At 44.6% G+C, this 22,712-nt stretch overlaps 1 protein-coding gene and 1 pseudogene across 1 annotated transcript; both read right to left on the bottom strand.

Moving 5' to 3' along the window:
- Positions 1-905: 905 nt before the first annotated feature.
- Positions 906-22,712, bottom strand: part of LOC128347584 (zinc finger protein 420-like) — a 40,065-nt pseudogene continuing 18,258 nt past the window's right edge.
- Positions 14,104-16,110, bottom strand: LOC128347563 (zinc finger and SCAN domain-containing protein 23-like). The gene is made up of 3 exons (XM_053302522.1): positions 15,650-16,110; positions 14,737-15,259; positions 14,104-14,379 (listed from the first exon to the last, which is right to left on the bottom strand). Exons 2-3 carry the CDS (start codon positions 15,148-15,150, stop codon positions 14,191-14,193), a joined length of 603 nt encoding a protein of 200 aa, XP_053158497.1. The 5' UTR covers positions 15,151-15,259; positions 15,650-16,110; the 3' UTR covers positions 14,104-14,190.

The following is a 22,712-nucleotide window of genomic DNA, read 5'->3' as shown; positions in this document are numbered from 1 at the left end:
ACTGTGTGTAGAGATTGTGTGAGATTTACAGACTGTGTAAATCTCACACAAATGTGTGTTTAACAAAACATGTGAGTATGACTTGTGTTATGAGAGCGGTGTATTTGTCCACTTGTCTGAGGGTGGACAGATATGAGTAGTTTCTTTTTTCTAATTTCTGTCTTGTGTGTGAGAGTAGTTTTCTTATAATGTAACAAGCCAGGCATGTGACTGCTTTGCAGATCTTTACCCCAAAATTCCACCCCCCCTGCTTTAAGCAGAACCCTTAAAACCGTAACGATAATTTTATTGAACCTAAAGTATTACTTCAAATCCCTATATGGAAATAACATTAGGAGACTCAACCAGCATGTAAAGATATGCAGTCATCCCTTGCCAACCATGGTTTTACCAACCACGGTTTTGAGAATAAGCAAATAGGAAATTGTGACAGGTCTTACCAACTGCAACCCGAGCATCCGCAGATGGCAAGATTTTTAATGATGGGGGTGGGTATTTTTTCCAGTGACTGGGTGGGTGGGGGTGTTCAGAAGTTCAATCTGCTCATTCCTCTTGGTAACCCTTGCTGATGTTGCTGTCCCTTGCCAATTTAAAATGCATTTGAGTGATTTTGCAGGGGTTCAACAGATTTTCAGAGGTCCGATTTGCTCATTCTTCTTGTTGATTCTTGGCGATATTACATGATTATTTATCTGGGGGGGGTATTTTTTCCTTTATTTTTAGGTATTTTGCGGTTGGGGTCCCCCAACCCTGTTTCCCATAGATTTAAATGCCTCACCAACTGAATTTGCCAACAGCGAGGTTTTGCAAGAACGGAACCCTAGCAGTTGGTGAGGGATGACTGTATCAATCTGAGGGGTGGGTTATGTCCCAGACATTGTAATTACAGCCACATTCAAGTGAAGCAGTTTTCACATTCATAAAACAAAATTTATAACATTTTAGTTACACAGTAGAAGTGGAATTCTGAGGCAAAATTTAGAAAAACCTATAGATGAGGCATTAGTCATAGTTTCTCAGTAGCAAAGACAAAGAAAGATGATAGGCAACATTAACTATTAGAATTCAAACAAGGTCTTTTCCTGCCAAAAACCTTTTTTCAAACAAGGTCTCCTCCCCCACCTTCCGCCCAAGGATTCAGTCACTGAGGCAGATGAACGCCAAAAGGAATTAAGTTTCAAACATATTCCAAACTCTTCAGCCTCTGGCCAAGAACGTTCAGCTTTCCGTGGTGAATCAAATTGCTTAACTGAATTGTTAACCCTCAGGCACCAAATGGCTGGATATTTCAAGAAACAAGGTAATTGCTTATTATGAGCCAGCCATGTTGCCCGAGCAATTTTTTTCCTTAGCTCAACAACAGACTTAGGAGAACCCTGAAAGAATTGGATTTTAACCTGATCAGGGCCCAAGCATAACTTGCCCCTCTTTCTGTAGCATCAGCATCAATCGTCCTTCACTTGAAATTGAAGCAGTTTTACTAGAGTAGCTCATGGTAGTTTGCCTGTGGTGGGAGAGCAAGCCTGATGGACCTGTGTGCTCGTTCAATTGAGACTTCATATTTCTCAGGCAGATGAAGCAGATCCTGCAATAATACATCAACAAATTTAACAGAGTCTTTTCCTTCAGCTCCCTCAGGAACTATTCGGACATTAGACCTGCAGCTTCAGCCTTCCGGGTCCAGCACTTTGACCCGAAGTACTGTAACTTCAGACTGCAGTGTAGTGAGATCTTCTGCTGCTCTGTAGTTTTGTGACACCCTCCGCCCACTCCAATTCCCTTCTCAGCATTATCTATGGAATTATTTTCCAGCGAAGTATAATTAATTCCATCCACTTTGGAGAACCTGTATATCTTTCTCAGCTGTTCTCAAGAGGCCTAGTAGCCACCTCCTCATGGTCTGAAATCGCATCAGCTCTTTTGAGCGCGGAGTCAGGCAGGCGCTTCTTTGGTTTGTTCAGCTGCTTATTACTGGGTTTTTTAGGCATTCACAGGGCTGCAGTGTAAATCAATATCTTCTCTAAACGAAAATGGTAGAGAGCTTAGATCCCAAGCAATTCAGGACCGGGTTTTGTGGGTATAAGGGAGACCTGAGTGGCACAGCTGACACAAGCATCACCTTCTTGCCTGGTGGTCTTGCTGGAAGTCCATCACTGTGTGAAGATTAAGCTGTCAGATTTGCAGAGCCAGAAAGATCAGCTCTGAGGATCATAGGAGGGCGAGAAATCAGGATGGAAAGCAGCCATCGGAGGTACAGGAGCTGCAGCAGATGGAGGGTTTCACCTCAAAACAGCCACGGGAGCCGCCAGTTCAGTGATTGTGAACAGCTTTGATCTATAATAGAGTTTCGCATTCCTTTAGGGGGCATGAAAAGAGTTAATTTTCAAAATGAGGAGGGTAGCTTTGGGCCTGAGCCAGGCCCCAAAAGCCTCGCCCCCAGATCTTTTCAGCATCTAGCAATGCCTCTGGCATGACTCCATCTTTCCCTCCTTAGGCAGAGTGGAGGAAGTTTCTGCCAAACAACTCTTCTACTGGTTGTCCAAATACTGTTCTGAACTCAGGCTGCTACAAGCTGAAACATTTCTTAGACAAGAAGTCGGAGGAGAGTATGGTCACCAGGGCTGTCCCTAGTGGGGCACGGGGCTAGGGGCGAATCAGCATGTGTGGGGCCCCCTTAACATTTCAGTCTAATATGCATAATATATAAAACACGTATGTAAACATACATAATTTAACACAGTTGCATTCCAAATGTGAATTCCAAAATTGAATTCTCTTGCAATGAAAATCTCATTTGAAGGAAGACACTTGGATTCCAAGCATTTAACTCAAAGTTGGATGGCGTCCCCCAGAACTGAAGGACAGGGATCACATGGATCAAAGAGTAGTCACTTTACACATATTCCTTTCTTTTTTCAGCTTTTAGCGGAGTGAATTTTAGGGGCATATTACAAGCAGGTGGATGGGGAACTGTGGTAGCTAAAGCAAGATCAAGGTTGGAGTGGGCCTAGGGGCAAAAGGTGAAGGTGGGCCCCCTTGCTCCCTATCTTCTTTGTCCCCACCCCATATATTTCCTGCAGAAAAAACTGTAAGGACATGATGAAAACAAGATTCTTAGAATGCCTTTTCTTTCCCTTCTATTCATATATTACACCCCCTTCATATATGCATACTCTTTCACACATTTACTTGTGCACGCATATTCCCCTAGCTCAGAAACATTTTTTAACATATATGCCTACTACTGTGACCTGATATATGCATAAATACAACCCTAGCAATGTTCCTATCCCTATTTGTGCACTCTCTCTCTTTCTCTCTCCCACACACATACACACACAAACCATTTATTCCTAAGTATGCAGTCTTGGGAGTTATAATGTAGAGCTACCACACCTCGGAAAGGGGTTCTGAAACTTATCAAAGTTACTTCAAGGACTCTTGATACCACCAATGTTCCCTATAAAAGGGAATCCCAGATGTTGTTGACTACAACTCCCATAACCCCCAATCAAATCAAAAGCAATTGCAGCTGGGGATTCTAGGATTTGTAGTCAACAATATCTGGGAATCAGGTAGCCCTACGCTTCAAGACATGAGAAGCACTGAAAATAACTCCATGCATACTTCTGAGAGGTTTCTCACGTTTTCGTATGGCAGCTTGCACTAGAAAGAGTGGTACAAGAGTTTTTCTCTGCTGGAAAACTGAACATGTACTGTAATAATGATAGGCCTGGATTTACTGTTTAAAATTATTTCAGTACATGTCAAGCAGAAGGAAAAGACACTAATTTGCTATCAATTTAGGTTAGGGTTAGGACAACAGAATGGAATACATGGAGTTACCCTAATTTCTTAGGATTTACAGGTAAGCATTTCAAGGCCAAGAGAGCTTTTAAAGGGGCTTTCCTGTGATCTGATATGCAGAGCCTTATTTTGAAGGAAGTGTATAAAAAGACGTACTTTTAGTGATGGAAGAGGGGGAAATGTTTAATGTTCATTTTAGCAATTTGAAGCTACTTTCAAGAAGTTGGGGTATGTTAGCTCATTACAAGCTTATAGAAGATTACAAGCTTATAAAATATAACTTACCAGTAAGTTATATACTGGTACAGGCATAAAGCAAAATAATAGTCAGTTATTTAGGTGCCTTTCACTTGGCACCTAAAAATGATTTTTAGTTTTAAAATTTCTCTCACACAAACTCACACAGCGAAGACGGAGAAGAAAGTGTGTGTATGTGTGTGTGAGTGTGTTGGCGAGGGGTGAGAATCTCTCTCACACACATAAATACTATAAAGGAGTTGAGGTGAGGCGTAGGTGGGGAAGAAACAATAACACGGACTTTCAAATCATGCACACAAGTTCATACAGGAACGGGGGGGAAGAGAGAGAAACACACTGATTAAGTGAAGGAGGAACAAAGCTCTCTCACATACTCACACACAAATCAGATACATTTTTAATTTTTACTTGCTTTCCGGACGGAGCTCAGCTTTTCCTTGTGGCTGGCTTGCTTCTCGGCATGGATTCACATTCAAATGCCGAGTGAGCAGGGGAGGAGCACAAGGGACAGAAGGAAAGGAAGAAATTTGAATTAGGGGCTGGTTGCTACTGGTGCTAAGAAGGCAGAGGGCAGGGCCAGGCACAGAACACATGAATTAATGCTTACCCTGGCCATCCCTCCCTCTGCCCTGCCAAGAGCCGAGGCAGGTGCAAGGCTGCTAAGTACGGAGCAAAAGGAGAAGTAGGCTGCTCACCACTCACTCAGCCACTGCAGGCCTGTCCAAGCGCGGGGCCCGAGGCAATCACGCCAGTTACCCTGCCCTAAGGACGGGCCTGATGATCACCATGTCTTAGGTCACAAACACCAAAGAAGAAGTATTGCCCTTCGTAAGTGAGGCCTTTCTCTTCCCCACAGAAGCTCATGCATGCCACAATTAAAATGTAAGTTTGCAAGGCAGAAGTGGTTTGGGCTCTTCTCCCCCCCAAAAAGATTAACATAGGTCATTTCCAGGATTTCATTTACAACATGAATAAGTGGAATGGTACTCCAGTGAGAAATAAGGGAATACCTCCAACCAATGCTCTTTCCACACTCCAACCATTTATATGGTTTCTCACCTGTGTGAATCTTTTTATGTGAAGTGAGATATGAATTTTGCCTGAAACCCTTCCCACACTCCAAGCACGTACATGGTTTCTCTCCTGTGTGAATCCTCAAAGCAGATTAATGTACCTCTTTTCGATGAATTCATTTACAACCTGAATAAACAGAATGGTACTTCAGTGAGAAATAAGGGAGTGCCTCCAAACAAAGCTCTTCCCACACTCCATGCATTTATATAGTTTCACCAGCATGAAGCTTTTGATGAGAAATGAGGTTTCTACTATGTCTGAAGCTCTTTCCACACTCCAAGCATCTATATGGTTTCTCTCCTGTGTGGATCCTTTGGTGTGAAGTGAGATTTGAATTACGGCTGAAGCTCTTTCCACACTCCAAACATGTATATGGTTTCTCTCCTGTGTGGATCCTTTGATGTGAAGTGAGATAAGCACTTTGACTGAAGCTCTTTCCACACTCCAGGCACTTATATGGTTTCTCTCCTGTGTGAATCCTTCTATGTACAGTAAGGTGTGCACTCAAACTAAAGCTCCTTCCACACTCCAGGCATTTATATGGTTTCTCGCCGGTGTGAATCCTTTGATGTACAGTGAGTTGTGCACTTTGACTGAAGCTCTTTCCACACTCCAAGCATGTATATGGTTTCTCCCCTGTGTGAATCCTTCCATGTAAAGTAAGGTGGTGCTTATGGCAAAAGCTCTTTCCACACTCCAAGCACGTATATGGTTTCTCTCCCGTGTGAATCCTTTGGTGTGAAGTCAGGCTTGTACCATAACTGAAGCTCTTTCCACACTCCAAGCATGTATATGGTTTATCTCCTGTGTGAATCCTTTGGTGTAAAGTAAGGTGCTTCTTATGGCTAAAGCTCTTTCCACATTCCAAACATCTATATGGTTTCTCCCCTGTGTGAATCCTTTGGTGTAAAGTGAGGGAGTCAGTTCGAGGGAAGCTCTTTCCACACTCCAAGCATGTATATGGTTTCTCTCCTGTGTGAATCCGTTGGTGTGAAGTAAGGTGTTGCTTATGGCTGAAGCTGTTTCCACACTCCAAGCATGTATATGGTTTCTCTCCTGTGTGGATTCTTTGATGTAAAGTGAGATGTGCCCTTTGACTGAAGCTCTTTCCGCACTCCAAGCATTTGTATGGTTTCTCTCCTGTGTGAATCTTTTGATGAATAGGGAGTTGTGCACTTTGACTGAAACTCTTTCCACACTCCAAACATTTATATGGTTTCTCTCCTGTGTGAATCCTTTGATGTACAGTGAGTTTTGTGCTTTGACTGAAGCCCTTCCCACACTCCAAGCATCTATATGGTTTCTCTCCTGTGTGGACTCTTTGATGTAGACTGAGATTTCCTCTCTTGCTGAAGCTTTTCCCACATTCCAAGCACTTGTATGGTTTCTCCTCTGTATGCATTTTCCCCTGAATTTGAAGGCTGGATTCAGAAATGAAGCTTCTCCTGTAGGAAGGGCAAAGAATGGTCTCTACTACTTTATCCTCCTTTTCCTGCATTGCGATTGTATGCAATTCACCATGTTGAGATCCATTCCTCTTCTTCTGTTTGACTTCAGCTCCTATTATTTGCTGTTCCCTCTTTGTCCTTCTGGCACCTCCCAACAAACCTCTGTGGGGCTTTCCCTCATTCTCACTCTCCAAATTGTTACCTGCTGGAAGGAAGAGAGAAAACTGGTTATGGCTGAGGTAGTAATGGGGCCTCCAGTCCATGAACAAGTTCCTGTTACCTGCCACCATTTTCAGCCAAGAAGGAATGATATGGAAAGGGAAGTGGTAGTTTTGGCTGAAGGAGAGCAGCACCTGTGACTCCTGAAGTACAAGTGCAATTTGAATCCTCCAAACACCATTTCACTTTCATTTTAAACCCCTTTGGGATGAGGACAAGAGCCCTCCACAGAAACATTGTGGGTGATAATATGAGGCCGGAAAGGAAATTTATTAGTAGGGTCGTGCTACCACCCTCCTGATGATAACACTAAGAGGGACATAGAGTTGGAGAAGGAGAGCCAACGTGGTGCAGTGATTAGAGTGCTGGACTAGGACCGGGGAGACCCGAGTTCAAATCCCCATTCAGTCATGATACTAGCTGGGTGACTCTGGGCCAGTCACTTCTCTCTCAGCCTAACCTACTTCACAGGGTTGTTGTGAGGAGAAACTCAAGTATGTAGTACACCGCTCTTGGCTCCTTGGAGGTAGAGCGGGATATAAATATTTTTTAAAAAAATAAATAAATGGGAGGGAGGGGTGTGTGTGTGTGTGTGTGAGAGAGAGAGAGAGAGAGAGAGAGAACACTGTATTAATGGGCGATTCCATACACAGACTGGGTAAATTCACATGCAGGTAATGACAAAGAGGCCAAATGTCTAGATATGTTAAATGACTGTGCCTTGTAACAGTTGGTCATGGGACTGACCAGAGAGAAGGCAGACTTGAACTTAATCCTGAGTGGTGCTCAGGATCGGGTGAGAGATGTCAGTGTCATGGAACCACTAAGGAACAGTGACCATATGTGTTCAAATTCAGCATATATGCGAGCAGAGAATTGCCAAGGGAGTCTAACACGGATACTTTGGACTTCAGAAGAGCAAACTCAGTATAAGTCAGCTTTCTATGTTCTTATGTTCCTATGCACCTACAGAAGGTCACTGTTTCAGTCTCTGACAGCATCTCCAGGCACGACTGGGGAAACCCCCATCTTAAAAAAACCTGCAAAGCTGCTGCCAATAAGTGCAGAGAACAATGAATTAGATGGACCCATGCTCTGACCCCAAATAAAGCAGCTTTGTATCTTCAGAGTCTATCTGATGAAATCTCCTTGGGGTTCAATTTTATTTCTTGTATTTATACCCCACCTTCCCTCCACTGTGTGGCTCCTCTGATCCTCACATGAATTCCTCCTATGAGGAAGGTTAGCCTGAGAAATTGTTGGCTGAAAGCAGGCTTCTCTAAACTTTTTTTCATCTGTGTGTGGAATGAGTTTTGTTCTGGGTGGCAGTATCAAGGCAGTGTGGGGCTTTCCTGATTCAACCTGAGTGGGATCTAAAATTAACTGAGCGGACATCCAAAAACTTGGGAGCGGGTGCACGTGCGCACGCCTTAGAGGGAAGACTGGCTCAAAGCTACCCAATGAGCTTAATTGCTGAGAAGTATTTGATCCCAGATCTTCAAGATCTTTAACACTCTGACTGCTACAGCACACTGGTTCTCTGGCCCACATTTGGCTGAACCCAGTTATCTGCACCATGCTCTCACCAACTTCAGCAAACCAGACTCATCTCTCTTTTCCTCTTTCAGTCTCCCCTTCAGTGAAAAAGAGGGAGCCTTACCCAGAGAGGACACAGTCTCATAATTCTCCTCCATGACTGCCCTGTGCAGGGCTCTTTGGTCCGGATCCAGCAGAGCCCACTCCTCCTCTGTGAAATGCACGGCCACCTCCTCAAAGGTCACTGGACCCTGGAAGCAGAAGAAGAAAAAGAAAACATTTCCTCCTTCACACAACATGTAAGGGTTCTTTCCCTTTCCAGCACAATCCAAATGGGTAACTGGCTGTTAAGAGAAGGGCAGGAAGGATTCCCCTGCCAGTCAGGGTGGATTTGATTTAAATAAAACTGATTTAAATCACGATTTAAATCACTATTTAAATCACAATTTAAATCACTAGCAGGGTGGATAAAAATCAATGATTTTTTTAAAAAAAATCAAAAAAATCGGATTTTTTTGATTTAAATCGGATTTTTTTTATTTTTTTTTTAAATCATTGATTTTTATCCACCTTGCTAGTGATTTAAATCATGATTTAAATCGTGATTTAAATCAGTTTGATTTAAATCAAATCCACCCTGCAGGACATTAATTATATTTCTATATTACTTTTCACAAAAACCTTCAAAGTAGTTTATTTATTTATTTTATCATATTTATACATGGCCCCACACGTCTGAATCTGGTGGTATACAATAACATAGAACAAGTTAAAACAGAAATAAAAACCATAAAACAGATTTAAAATCACAGTCTAGTTAAAAAAGCTTGGGTGAAAAAAATGTGTCTTTAAAGACTTTTAAAATGTTGTCATAGTTGGGGAGGCTCTTATTTCAGGACAATACAGAGTCTTGGGTTGGCAACAAAGAGGGCCTGCCCCGTGTAGCCACTGGACATGCTGGTGGCAATTGCTGATGAACGTCTCCAGATGATCTTAATGGGCAATGGGGCTCATCGTGATGAAGACGTTCTCTTAAATACCCTGGGCATCAGCTGTTTAGAGCTTTATAGGTTATAACCAGCACCTTGTATTTTGCCCAGAAACTTATTGGTAGCCAGTGTGGCTCTTTTAATATAGTGGCAATATGGTTTCTCTGAGATGACCCCAAGACCTGCCACGTTCTGTACCAACTGCAGTTTCCAGACTAGGTGCAAAGCCTGGATCATATGTACTACAATTTTGAGATCATTTAGCTCAGGAAACAGACACAGCTGGTATGTCAGCTGAAGCTGATGGCAACACCTTTGGCCACTACCTCAATCTGAGACACCAGGGAAAGGCTTAGATCGAGAAGCACTACCAGACCCCATCCAGAATCAGAAGATCAAAACTCTCTCTGCTTTGGAATGGTCATCTCTTTAGATGATCTCAGTGGGCGATGGGGCTTATAGTAAAGAAGACATTCTAATATGGCCTGTTCAAGATGACCCGGCTACCAACCTGGTAGCAACATTCTGTACCAAATTCAGTTTCCGGATTATGTACAAAGGCAGCCCCACATAGAGCACATTGCAGTAGTCAAGTCTGGAGATGACCAGCATATGTACTACTGTTTTGAGGTTGTTTATCTTAAAAAACGGATGCAGCTGACATATCAGCTGAAGCTGATAGAAAACACCTCTAGCCTCAGCCTGAGACACCAGGGAGAGGCTTGGATCCAGAAGCACCCCTAGACTGCTTACCTGTTCCTTCTGGGGAAGTGTGACCCCATCCAGAACCAGCAGTTCAAAACTGTCTTCTGAGATCCGACCCCGCACAATATGTACCTCCGTCTTATCTGGATTCAGTCTCAGTTTGTTAACCTCATCCAAACCATTACTGCATCCAGGCAGGCATTTAGGGAGGTTATGCCTTCTCCTCATGAAGTTGACATGGAGAAAGAGATTTGGGTGTGTGATGGTTGGCAGCAGCACCAGAGCTGTCAATCATCTTTTGAAGCTCAAGGAACCGCCCTCTAGGTGGGATTCCTGAGGGAAGGGCTTTAGAATGGAGCAGAGAGTGGCGGTTTAACTGTCTAACTGGTAGCTCACAGAATCATATAGGGCTTGGATGAGCCAGTGTCAGGGGCGGTGAGGGATAGGGATAGGATCCCTAGCAAGGTTCTCTGGGCCGGTGGGTTGGATATTGGGAGCTGGGTAGTAAGTTGTACACACCAGTGAACATCTCCAGTTAGCAAGCGTGACTCTTATGTATAAATGCTGGATGTGTATGGTATATACATGGATCTTCAACCAGAGTGATTCCCCCCCCCCCCGTAAAAGGGCTAGGAGTCAGGGAACAATTGTTGTATCCAACACAGGCCCCTCAGTAAAAGGTGCCTGTGTCGTTAAAGTATGTTTGAAAGATTGTGCTCAGCTATATTACTAAGGGGTTGTCAGGACACAACCCTAAGCTAAAAGAGCATGGTGGTGGCAGCAGAAGCTTGATAAAGGGACGAAGAGATAAGAACATAATTCTCAGTAAAACATATCCATCAAGTTATTAACCTATCCAGTTTTGGAAACAGACCCCGCTCATTAGTAGTGTCTCAGAGTGGTGAGCAGGGTACGGCTCCCCACAGGGTGTCATCGGCATATTGATAACCCTGTACCAAATCATCTCCTGATGATTTCTCCCAGCAGTTTCATGTAGATGCAAAAAGCACTGGAGACAGTATGGCGCCCTGAAGGACATATAAAAGCTCATGTTTTGAAGAATAACAGTCTCCAAGAGACACCATCTGAAATCTGCCCAAGAGGCAGGAGTGGAACCACTGCAAAGCAGTACCTCCCACTACCAGTCCCCTCAGAAGCTCCAGAAGGATACTATGGTCAATAGTACCAAAGCCAAGAGAGCCAAAAGGACCAAAAGAGTCACACTCCCTCTATAATTCCTGGAGGCAGTAATGGGCTGGATGAGGGATAACAATTTATACAGTAAATAAAAAGAAATGGAGGGAGAAGGTGCTCTGTTTCAAAAGTGCTCAAATTGTTTTTGTTTGTTTTTTAAAGACACAATGGAGACACCAGCAACTGCCACTGGAAAACACACTGTCCTGGGACGAAGAGACAAATTGTTGTCCTCCTGTTTAATATTTGACAACTAACCCTTTCAAAGGCTCTTCCTTGCCCAGTTAGCCAAATTAAAGCCTTCACAGCCCTCCAAGCCTGATGTTTTGTCAGAAGCCAAAGCAAAGAGAGATGCTTTCACACCAGCAATGGCCATTGCTAAATATTTGACAGCCAACCCCTTCAAAGGCTCTTCCTTGCTCAGTTAGCCAGATTGAAGCCTTCATAAGTGGCCTTCACAGCCCTCCTAGCTGGCAGTTTTGACAGAAGCCAAAGGAAAGAGAGATGCTTTCACACTCAGGGGGATGTGGGGAAGACAAAGGTGATCTCTTCATTCCCTGTACTCCTCCCCCAGTGACCCCTCCCCTACTTGGTCTGGTTGCACTGAAGCCTCTTCCGCTCCACCAGCATGAGGAGATGGTCGAGTATCCATTGGCAGAGCCAGTCCCGTACCTGCAAATCATACAAGAGTGATGGAAAGATATTGGTGAATGAAATAGAGAGACAAGTATAGTTTTTTAAAAGTCTTTATGTTGGCTTAGTGCACAATTCCGGTGCATACGGCAGTTTTTGAACTGAAAACTGTCATAACTCAATGTATTTTTAAACTGTGGGAAAGGCTGGAGAAAAGTGTTCCCCCCTCCCCACACATATGCACACAGCCAACACACATTCTGAGTGGAGCGTGAAAGCAGGGCTAGGAGTTCAGGTGGCCTCCCTCTATCCTGTATATCTGACACGAAAAAGGGTGAGAGATTAAATGAGAAAGAGGGCAGGCAAAGGCCTGAGGAAAGAGTTGTAGGGTGAATTTCTTCAAGCAAAGTAATTCCAGATCACTTCCAGGTCTTCCCCTTCCAGAACAGGCAGGCAAATGCCTTTTTGGAGGTGGTGGGTCATACAATGGAACAACCTTGCCTCTCATCAGTCCAAACCAGTCCTCTTCTCTGGGGATGATCCTGTTCTCAGTCTCCCCTTGACCTCCACTGACTGCAGCACTATAGCAAACCCATGCAGACATGAGAAAAACGTTTGGTGGGGGCACAGAAGTGCATTTCTGGGAAGAGTATGTGAAAAGTCTCTTCCCTGCAGACCAAATCCTCGAGCTTTGAGGGCAGGGATCCTTGAAGATAGTGATCTCAGAACTGTGGTGCACTCTCTGGTAACCCCTAGGCTTGACTACTGCAATGCACTCCACGTGGAGCTACCTTTGTATGTAGTTCGGCAACTTCAGTTGGTTCAAAATGTTGAGGCTAGATTGGTCTTCAGGTTGTCTTGGAGAGACCATATTATGCCCGTTTTAAAGCAATTGCATTGGCTGCCAATAGAATTTTCCGGGCAAAATTCAAAGTGCTGGTAATTACCTTTAAAGCCCTAAATGGCTTAGGACCGGGTTACCTGGGAAAGAGACTCCTTCTGCTTGATCCCCCACCACACATTAAGGTCTTTGAGAGAAGACTGTCTCCATATACCACCAGCTCGTCTGGCCGTGACTTGGGAGCGAGCCTTCTCTATAGTCACTCCTGGGCTGTGGAATGCACTCCCTATATACATTTATGGTTTAACATCTTTACCAGCCTTCAAAAGAGCCCTTAAGACATAATCTTTTAGCCAGGCTTTTAGTAATCTCTGAAGGTTGGAAATTTTTAAATTGCTGTTTTAATAATTTGTTTAATTTTTCTTGTGTTTATTTTTGTGAACCACCTAGAGCCTTTGGAGTCAAGCAGTATTAAAATAAAATAAAATAAAATAAAATAAAATACAGCAGAACAGCCTCCACACATATCTGCCCAAATAATTTCCTCCCTCCGCACGCTCTCCTGATCTTTCTTTGAGATCTTTTGAGTACAGTATTATAGAAAATCAGAGCAGGAAAAAAATATTGAGAGAACATACACGTGCATAATAGGGTGAGCATGTCCAATGCACCTCTCCTTCAAGTAACCCCAGTGGTCCAGCCGTAGGAGAGTAGGTGGGAACACTTGCCCACCCCATTGCCCACCCTTGGCTATCATCGGGAAGGAGAGGTTGAAGGGAAAGATGGCAGCCTGCAGATTTGATGATTTCCAATAATTATTAATTCTTGATACACATTTTCTGTTTTCTTACGAATTTATATTTAATCTCCATGCAAGAAAAAGTGTCTCTCCAGAATCTCTGCAAGTACAGGGTTGGATGTTTAAATCCAGAAACAAAACGTTTTCTAACACCGTTTTTGGTTATTACCTTTAAAGTCCTGAACAGCTTAGGTCCAAGTTATCTAAGAGAGCGCCTTCTTTCACATGATCCCCACCGCACCTTAAGATCATCTGAGGAGGTCCGTCTCCAGTTGCCACCGGTTTGTCTGGTGGCGATGCAGAGGCGGGCCTTCTCTGTAGCTGCTCCTGGGCTGTGGAATGCACTCCCAGCCGAAAGCCGTAATTTGAGATCATTGCTGTCCTTCAGGAGAGCCCTTAAGACCTACCTATTTGGCCTGGCCTTCCAGGGTTTTAAATGATTATCTGTTTTGAATTGTTTTAATTGTTGCCATGATTTTCAGGGCTTTTAGCTGTTTTATTGGTTTTATTGTGTTTTAATTGCTTGATTTTAATTGTTAATTTGTTTTAATTGTTTTTATCATGTTATGAACCACCCTGAGCTATTTTGGAAGGGCGGTATATAAATCTAATAATTAAATAAATAATAAGAGGCTAGAAGGCAGTATCCTCCTCAAATGGGCTCTGAGAAACATCAAAGCATTCCATCTATTTTGAGAATATTTGAGCAAGAAGAAGACCAAGAAGATGTCCGACCCATCCCCCCTTACCCAGCGAGGTGGCAGCTCCGCCAACTTCCTGCGAGGTCCAACTGGACAGCAGCCTCTGCTTGGCATTTAATGGATCACTCTCTGTCTTAAAGAAACAAAGAGCTGCTTCCAACAACGGTCCTGGGATCTGAAAGAGACAGAAGAGATCCCAGAAAGGGAACACAGAGAGGTAGAGATTAGAATGGGAATGATGCAGAACAAGGCCTGGAAAGGGGTGGGGTGGGAGCAGTGTTCCCTCTATCAGGGATTCCCAGATGTTAACTACAACTCTCATAATCCCCAAGCAAAAGCCATTGATTGCAGCTGGGGATTCTGGGAGCTGTAGTCAACAACATCTAGCAAGCCCTGTTAGAGGGAATACTGGGTGGGTCATCTCCTTGAGAGACTCTCCAGTTGCCTTCTTGGACAACTAGGGGATACTTCCAGGATCTAGTGACTCACATTCTAGGCCCGTTGCAATGCCCGGGATGAACTGCTCTCTCACCTGTTGCTCTTCCTGCTTCTCCTCCTCTGCCTGGCTCAGGAGGAAACCGTCTGCCAGGGCCACTGCCTGGGAACTGGTCTCTGCTCCACATTCTCTGACCCAGCTCTCCATCACAGGGGGTAGGATGGTCAAGAATTGCTCCAGGACCACCAAGTCAAGGATCTGATTTTTGTGGTGTGTTTCTGGCATCAGCCACTGATGGCAAAGGTTGTGCAACTGGTTGCAAATCTCTCGGGGCCCCTTCGCATCCTGGTAGCAGAACTGCCTGAAGCGCTGGCACTGTATATCTGAGTTCAGGATGTCCCCACTCAGGATCTTCTGTGTGCTCCTTTCCCAGAATCCCCCACTGCTCTCAGCCTGGGTGACATCAGGACCGCTTCCTGCATCAAGTCCAGCAGAATCTTTCTTTCTCATCTTTAATCTGTGCTCTAGGGCAGCCTCCAATAATATCAAGATGACTCCTTGTTCTCTCTTGAGGGACGAAGGTTTTTGACACCCAGATTCCACTTCATGGACCTTCTTCCTGTACCAAAAGGAGAGAAATGCCAGGAACCAAAGAGAAACTAGAAAGGCAATGTGTGGGGGAGGAAAGAGGGGGGCACAGAACAAAGCCTTCCAATGAAGCCTCCTTTCCTTTGCCCCAACCCCAAGAACTCCCAAGCCTTCCCATTATTTTTAGGTACCTAAGCAATGCCTTGTCTGAACATGCTCAAAATTTGCTTCTCTAAACAGGGGCCTCCTTTGTTCTCTCCGTGCTGAGTCTCCCACCCACTCAATTACTTGCTCTGCCCACCTGGTATTGCCTACCATACTTCCCCACTGGCCATCCGATTCCCCTCCCCGCAAACCCACAGGGGACTCACCCATAGAGAACCCCCCAACAAGGGTGGAGAAGGCAAAGATAACTCCTCACCCCTGCCGCCAGCAGTGCCTTCTTCAGCGGGCTTCGGGAAGCAGCTCCGGATTTTAGTCCATGCAGCGTTCCCAACTAGGCTACCCCTTAAGCGGATCCAGCAGGAAATCACAAGGGGTGCCCACCCAGCCCACTGCCCAGTGTAGGTGTAGCCCTAGCTTGAAATACTACCCTTACTGAATTCCACAACTGTGCATTTTGGGACGCGTAGTTCTGTGAATGACTACAGCAAAGGACGCACTCATTCGAGAAACTGCATTTCCCAATATGCACTGCTCGGGATTTTGGTGCCTCCTTCCCCTTCCAGCTGAGCGATACCACTAGAGGGAGGGGGTGGGAGGATTTAAATCTCGAAACATGAGCAGCAGGAAGGGAATGCCCCTCATGGCTTGATGCAGGACTCCATGGCAGCAGCGAAGGGAAGAGCCTGTCTGCTGTCCTCTGCTCCCGCCCCGCCTCCAGAGACTCCTCCAAAGTAAAGAAGGGAGAGGTGGAGACGGTGAGGGAAAGCAGGGGAAGGATACCTATAGAGGTTGCAGCGATACAACAGCGGGGAGGAATTTTAATAGTGTCAGACCCGTCCTACATCCTGCTTCCTGCGCGACCCACTTGCTCCTCCTCCCCACCCCACTACTTCCCTGAAGCGCATCCTGGCACCCCCTATGTGCCTTGTAATCCCCCACCCCCGAGTTACAGTACTACCTGCATATACTTCATAACGTGTGTGTTTCCAAATCCTTGTGTGTAAATCTTTGTAGATATATCATGTACAAACAACCACTTTGTATATAATTGTGCTTTGGCAACGTACTGTATGCTTTGGTAGATCGTTGGTTCAATTAAAAAATTCTTGTCCTATAATTAAAAAAATAATAATCTTGTCCTACTCGGTTTGTGCCCCTCTCTGCGCCCACTGTGGTCCTACCGGCATTTCCTGCTGGATCCGTCCACGTGTGAAGCTCAACTCACATTGAGTGGAGCAGCAGCAGCTGTCCAGCTGCAGTTGGGCCACCTGGAAGTTGTTCCTTAACGTGGCTGCAGACTTCAGTTTGCCTAATCCATCGTTTTAACTTTTATAAACCGCCTTGGGATTGTTTTTAATGAAAGGCGGTATCAAAATTTAACAATAAATAAATAAAGACCCATTACTCTCTTTTCTACTATGCGTTGGCTCGTAACAGTGCTGGAATTTAAGAAGCTGCCTGGAAGAGACTAGAATCAGACACAGAAAGCAGGGGCGGTGGGGGGGGGAGCCTCTTCCAGACCTCCTCCCTTCTACGATCTTCTGTTTATATTATTCATTTTTATACTCACAATGTGTTTTTTAAAATGTGCAACCAGACACAAAATGTTCAGTTAAAGAGAGAGAGAAAGTGTGTGTGTGTGCAGTTCTAAAAGAACATTTGAGCATGCGAAGGTTGTATGTTGTCAAAGAGAGAAAGAGGCAAAATGAGAAAGGGAGTAGTCTAGTCTCAACATATTCCACTGAAACTAAAAGGACAAGTTAGGCAGGCGATGGGGCCATAACTCGATTGCAGAGAATCCGCTTTGCATGTAGAAGGTCCCAGCTTCAGTCGCTGCTGCATCTCCAAGTAGGAGCAGCTCCAGCAAAAGGTGCAGCTCCAAGTAATTATAGACCGATAACCTGCCTGCCAACCATGTTCAAATTATTAACTGGAATAATAGCAGATGAAGTGATGCAACACTTATTAACTAACAAACAGCTTCCAGTTGAACAGAAAGGAAATTGCCCAAACACCAGAGGCACAAAAGACCAGCTGCTGACTGACAAAATGATTTTAGAAAATTGCAAGAGAAGAAAAACAAATCTAAGTTTTGCATGGATTGACTACAAGAAAGCCTTCGATTCATTGCCTTGCACATGGATACTAAAATGTTTAGAAACAACTGGTGTCAGCAAAAACATTCAGATATTTATTTAAAAAGCAATGAGCATGTGGAGTACACATTTAACAATCAATGGTGAGACACTTGGACAGGTTAGCATTAGAAGAGGCATTTTCCAAGGGGACTCACTATCCCCTCTGTTGTTTGTAATCGCCATGACCCCACTTTCACAAATACTAAACAAAACAGGCCTCGGATACCAAACATCTAAAACATCAAGACAAAGCAACCATCTGCTGTACATGGACGATCTGAAGTTGTATGGAAAGTCCCAGTCAGAAATCGAATCACTGCTAAACACTGTCCGTATATTCAGTAGCGATATAGCAATGGAGTTTGGACTAGACAAGTGTGCTGCATTAATAATGAAAAGAGGAAAAATAAGAAAAACAGAAGGAATAGAACTGCCCAATGGAAGCAAGATCAAGAACCTGGAAGAGAAAGAACATTACAAATACTTGGGCATTCTCCAGGCTGATAACATCACACACACTGAAGTTAAAAGAAAAATTTGAAGTGAATATATCAGGAGAGTTAGAAAAATCCTAAAGTCCAATCTCAATGGCGGGAACACCATTCAAGCCATAAACTCCTGGGCTATACCTGTTATCAGATACACTGCAGGAATAATAGACTGGACCCAGGGAAAGCTAGAGACGCTAGATCGTAAGACCAGGAAAATCATGACCATCAATCATGCTCTGCACCCCCACAGTGATGGAGATAGGCTATACCTCCCTCGCAGCTCAGGTGGAAGAGGAATGCTGCAAGTCCATCAAACAGTAGAGGAGGAGAAAAGAGGCCTTGAAGAATATATAAGGGACAGTGAAGAAGATGCACTTAAAATAGTCAATAACGAGAAACTATTCAACACCAATGAAAGAAAGCAGGCCTACAAGAAAGAACAAGTCAAGAACCGAGCAGAAAAATGGAGAAATAAGCCACTGCATGGTCAATATTTGCACAATATAAGTGGAAAATCAGACATCACCAAGACCTGGCAATGGCTTAAGAATGGCAACTTGAAGAAAGAAACAGAGGGTTTAATACTGGCTGCACAAGAACAGGCACTAAGAACAAATGCAATAAGAGCCAAAGTCGAAAAATCCACAACAAACAGCAAGTGCTGCCTTTGTAAAGAAGCAGATGAAACAGTGGACCACCTAATCAGCTGTTGTAAAAAGATCGCACAGACTGACTACAAACAAAGGCATGACAAGGTAGCAGGGATGATACACTGGAACATCTGCAAAAAATACAAGCTACCTGTAGCCAAGAATTGGTGGGACCATAAAATTGAAAAAGCTGAAGAAAATGAAGATGTAAAAATATTATGGGACTTCCAACTACAAACAGACAAACATCTGCCACACAATACACCATATATAACTGTAGTCGAGAAGAAAGAAAAACAAGTGAAAATAATCGACACAGCAATACCAGGGGATAGCAGAATAGAAGAAAAAGAAATAGAAAAAAATGACAAAATACAAAGATCTACAAATTGAAATTGAAAGGCTGTGGCAGAAGAAGACCAAAATAATCCCAGTGGTTATTGGCGCCCTGGGTGCAGTTCCAAAAGACCTTGAAGAGCACCTCAACACCATGGGGGCCACAGAAATCACCATCAGCCAATTACAAAAAGCAGCTTTACTGGGAACAGCCTATATTCTGCGACGATATCTATAACAACTGACAATAAAATTCTGGCATCCCAGGTCCTTGGGAAGGACTCGATGTCTGGATAAAACAAACCAGTCAATAACACCTGTCTGACTGTGTAAACAATAATAATAATTCATGGAAGAATCTGCCCGTGGCTCTGGTGCTGAACTTAATATGGAACTTCCCTTTCCAGGTCCTGGGAGCCCAGCTGCACAGCCACCCCAATACGCTTGGCTAGGATTTGAACCCAGAGGAAGGAGGATAGAATGGTGGCTCTGATGTGGAAATGGAGGCAGCAGCATCTGAAGCAGAGAGAGCAGGAGATCCAGGCCTGGAAGCAGATGGCAAGGGTGGTTGGAAAGGAAGCCCAGGGACCTGCAGAAGACAGCGGGTGTATTGTGGAGCGTGAACCTAGGTAACTTTGGAGCTTGGATCTAAGGCCTTTCGGGGACTGCCACCCCCAACCCCCCACCCACGTAGGCAGGAGGAATGGACCTGCCCCTCAATGCCCCACCCCACCCCCCACAACAGGAGATCAGGCATGCTGTGCGGGCTACAATCCTGCATGACTGGTGGGCAGGTTGCTGCAGGGCACCCAGTGCAGGTGCAGCAAAAACCGGTGGTGCAACAACCAGCTGCAAGACATTGCGGGGGGGGGGTGCTGGAAGACCAGACTTCACACCAGGGGCATAGCAAGGCTGGAGTGGGCCTAGAGACACGATTTTAAAATGGGCCCCCCATCACTGAAGCTCAGCTCATGAAGTAAAGAAATCTTAAATGAGATTGAATAGTGGTAACAAAAAGCAGAGTAAAATATAACCTATGTGCCACAATAGAACATCATCCTAAATTATTTTTTTAAATGTTCTGTAAAATGTGGGTGATGCAAGTCATTTAATGGTACTAGAGAAAGACTTGCTGTTCTGGTAGCTCCAGGTTTTAACACTCACATCAATTTCGGAGGGTGAATACAACTGAAGGAAGCCCAGGTGGGTGCGCATCTGGAGGAGTCAGTCATGTGACTTGCCTCTGGGGGCCCCCCCTAGGAAGTGGCCCCCCAGACAACTGTCTCCCCTTGCCCTATTATAGTTACGCCCCTGCTTCAGACCAGATGTCCAATCCAAAGAGCACCACTACCTGGAAAGGAACACTTTACACTTGAGGACTGTAGGCTTGACTTCACCAAGTTCCAAGACGCCTTTGTGAGTAAAATACAGAGCCATGTGCACACCAGCTCAGCATCACCCTACTCCCCGCATCAGGCCATTGCCAGGCGTGATCTTGGCAGGCCCATCACTGGGGACCCTGAGCAGAGGGCTCGGGCAAAGCAAGAGTGAACTTCCCTGCCAGGAAAGATGTGGCTGGCCGGCCTTCTGGGTGGTTCCTTACAGTCCAACACTTGAGACTAAAGGTGATACTTGATGTCGGATATTTTCTATGGTTGAGGATCACTTACAGCATCCTGGAGGCATCTCGCCTGAACTGGACCGCAGTCTGGCTGCATCTCATAGCCTGGCAAATAGAAGACATCACCAATCCAATCCTAGAAACCACCCAGGGCCTGAAAATGTGCTCCTCACGGCATGTTCAGAAAGAAGCAAGCATCACCATGATGTTTCTGACCATTTACAAATCTTTTATTTTTTACAATATAGTCTATAAATTTATCTTAAGGGTATAGTTCTATATTTTTACCTTTTACCATGAAAACTAATTATTTGCAAGGTTTCTTTACCTTGGGCCCCCAGATGTTGTTGGACTACAATCCCCATCTTCCCCAGACATGGTCTTTGTGACTGAGGATGATGGGAGTTTCAGTACAACAACATCTGGGGGGCCAAGGTTAAGAAACCCTGATTTATTGCTTTCTTTCAAACAAAAGGTCTTTGAATTTTTGGGAGAATTAAGATTTCTATTCAACATTCTAAACACAGCTAGGAATGTCCCAGGTCTACATCCACAGGAATGCAGTCACTAGTCCACATCCACAGGAAGTTACTCATAAGCAGTCTTACTGTAATTAATGGGGCACACACACAATATCTATGGAGTCCCCTGCTAACTTGGCAAAGAAGCACCTTTTAATGCAGTGATTATTTAGCAGGGGGAGAGTAACTGGCTCTATCCATCCCCAGCACAGTACCTCCAGTGACTGTTGCTGGTGTCTATCTTATGTTTCTTTTAGATTGTGAGCCCTTTGGGGACAGGGAGCCATCTTATTTATTTCTCTATGTAAACTGCCCTGAGCCTTTTTTGGAAGGGCAGTATAGAAATCAAATTAATAATAACACCACCACAACCACAATAGGGACATAGAAAGCTCCCTTATACCAAGTCAGACCAGTGGTCCATCTAGCTCAGTGTTGTCTACAGACTGGCAGCAGCTTCTCCAAGGTTGTAGGCAGGAATCTTTCTCAACCCTATCTTGGAGATGCCAGGGAATGAGCTTAGAACCTTCTGCTCATCCCAGAGTGGCTCCATCCCCTAAGGGGAGAACATCTCACAGTGCTCACACTTCTAGTCTCCATTTCATATGCAACCAGGGCAGACCCTGCTTAGCTAAGGTGACAAGTCATACATGCTACCACAAGACCCGCTCTCTGGGGTACCTAAGCTGCAGGTTTGTGAGAGGAGGCACACTGCCCTGCAGTGAGACTTCAAAACGTGCTTTGTGTTTAGCATTCCTTAGCACTAGCTGGAGCTTCCTATTGATGTAATATGCAGTTGTTGGGTGAGAAAACGGGGGTAGGAGGAGGGGAGAAGACACTAAATGACATTTGGGATGACTGGTGGGCACTATGTATGCATGTATGTGTACACACTCCTGCCTTCTCTTCACTATCTCGACACAGGAGAATGGGCCAATGGAAAGCAAGAGGCTTTGTCCCCCTACCCCCGGAAGCACTCCATTGGCCGGTAATGTACTTTGTGTTTAGCACTCTGTTCGCACTAGCAGCGGGGAAGTGACTTGCTTAGCGAGCAAGAGGCGGTTAGTTCAAATCCCCGCAGGTGTGTTTCTCAGAATATGGGAAACTCCTATATTGGGCAGCAGCGATATAGGAAGGTGCTGAAAGGCATCATCTCATACTGTGCGGGAGAAGGCAATGATGAATCCCTCCTGGATTCTACCAGAGAAAATCACAGGGCTCTGCTGTTGCCTGGAGTTGACACTGACTTGATGGCATTATCTTTCCTCCCCACATCTCCCCTTGAGCACTCACAGGAGCTTTCCATGGGATGTACATGCAGTTGTTGCTCAAAAAAACTGGAATATTTAATTTTTTAGACATACCCCTACAGCAGAAAAGCTACCAGTCTGGAAAAGGCTAAGCTCAGCGTTTCTGTGATCTCAAGACTGCAGTGTTTTGGAGCATTGATTTGTTTTCTAACAACTCTGGAGCTTTCCTCAATCTATTTAAAATAAAATGGTTTCTCTATGGGGACTGTCATATTCCACTGTAATTAAGAAGACAGGTCAGACCAGGGATGG

The sequence above is a fragment of the Hemicordylus capensis genome, chromosome 2 (genome assembly GCF_027244095.1).
Source record: "Hemicordylus capensis ecotype Gifberg chromosome 2, rHemCap1.1.pri, whole genome shotgun sequence".
Lineage (NCBI taxonomy): Eukaryota > Metazoa > Chordata > Lepidosauria > Squamata > Cordylidae > Hemicordylus > Hemicordylus capensis.
Note: the sequence above shows the minus strand (reverse complement) of the source record. Positions and strands in the feature narration are given on the sequence as shown.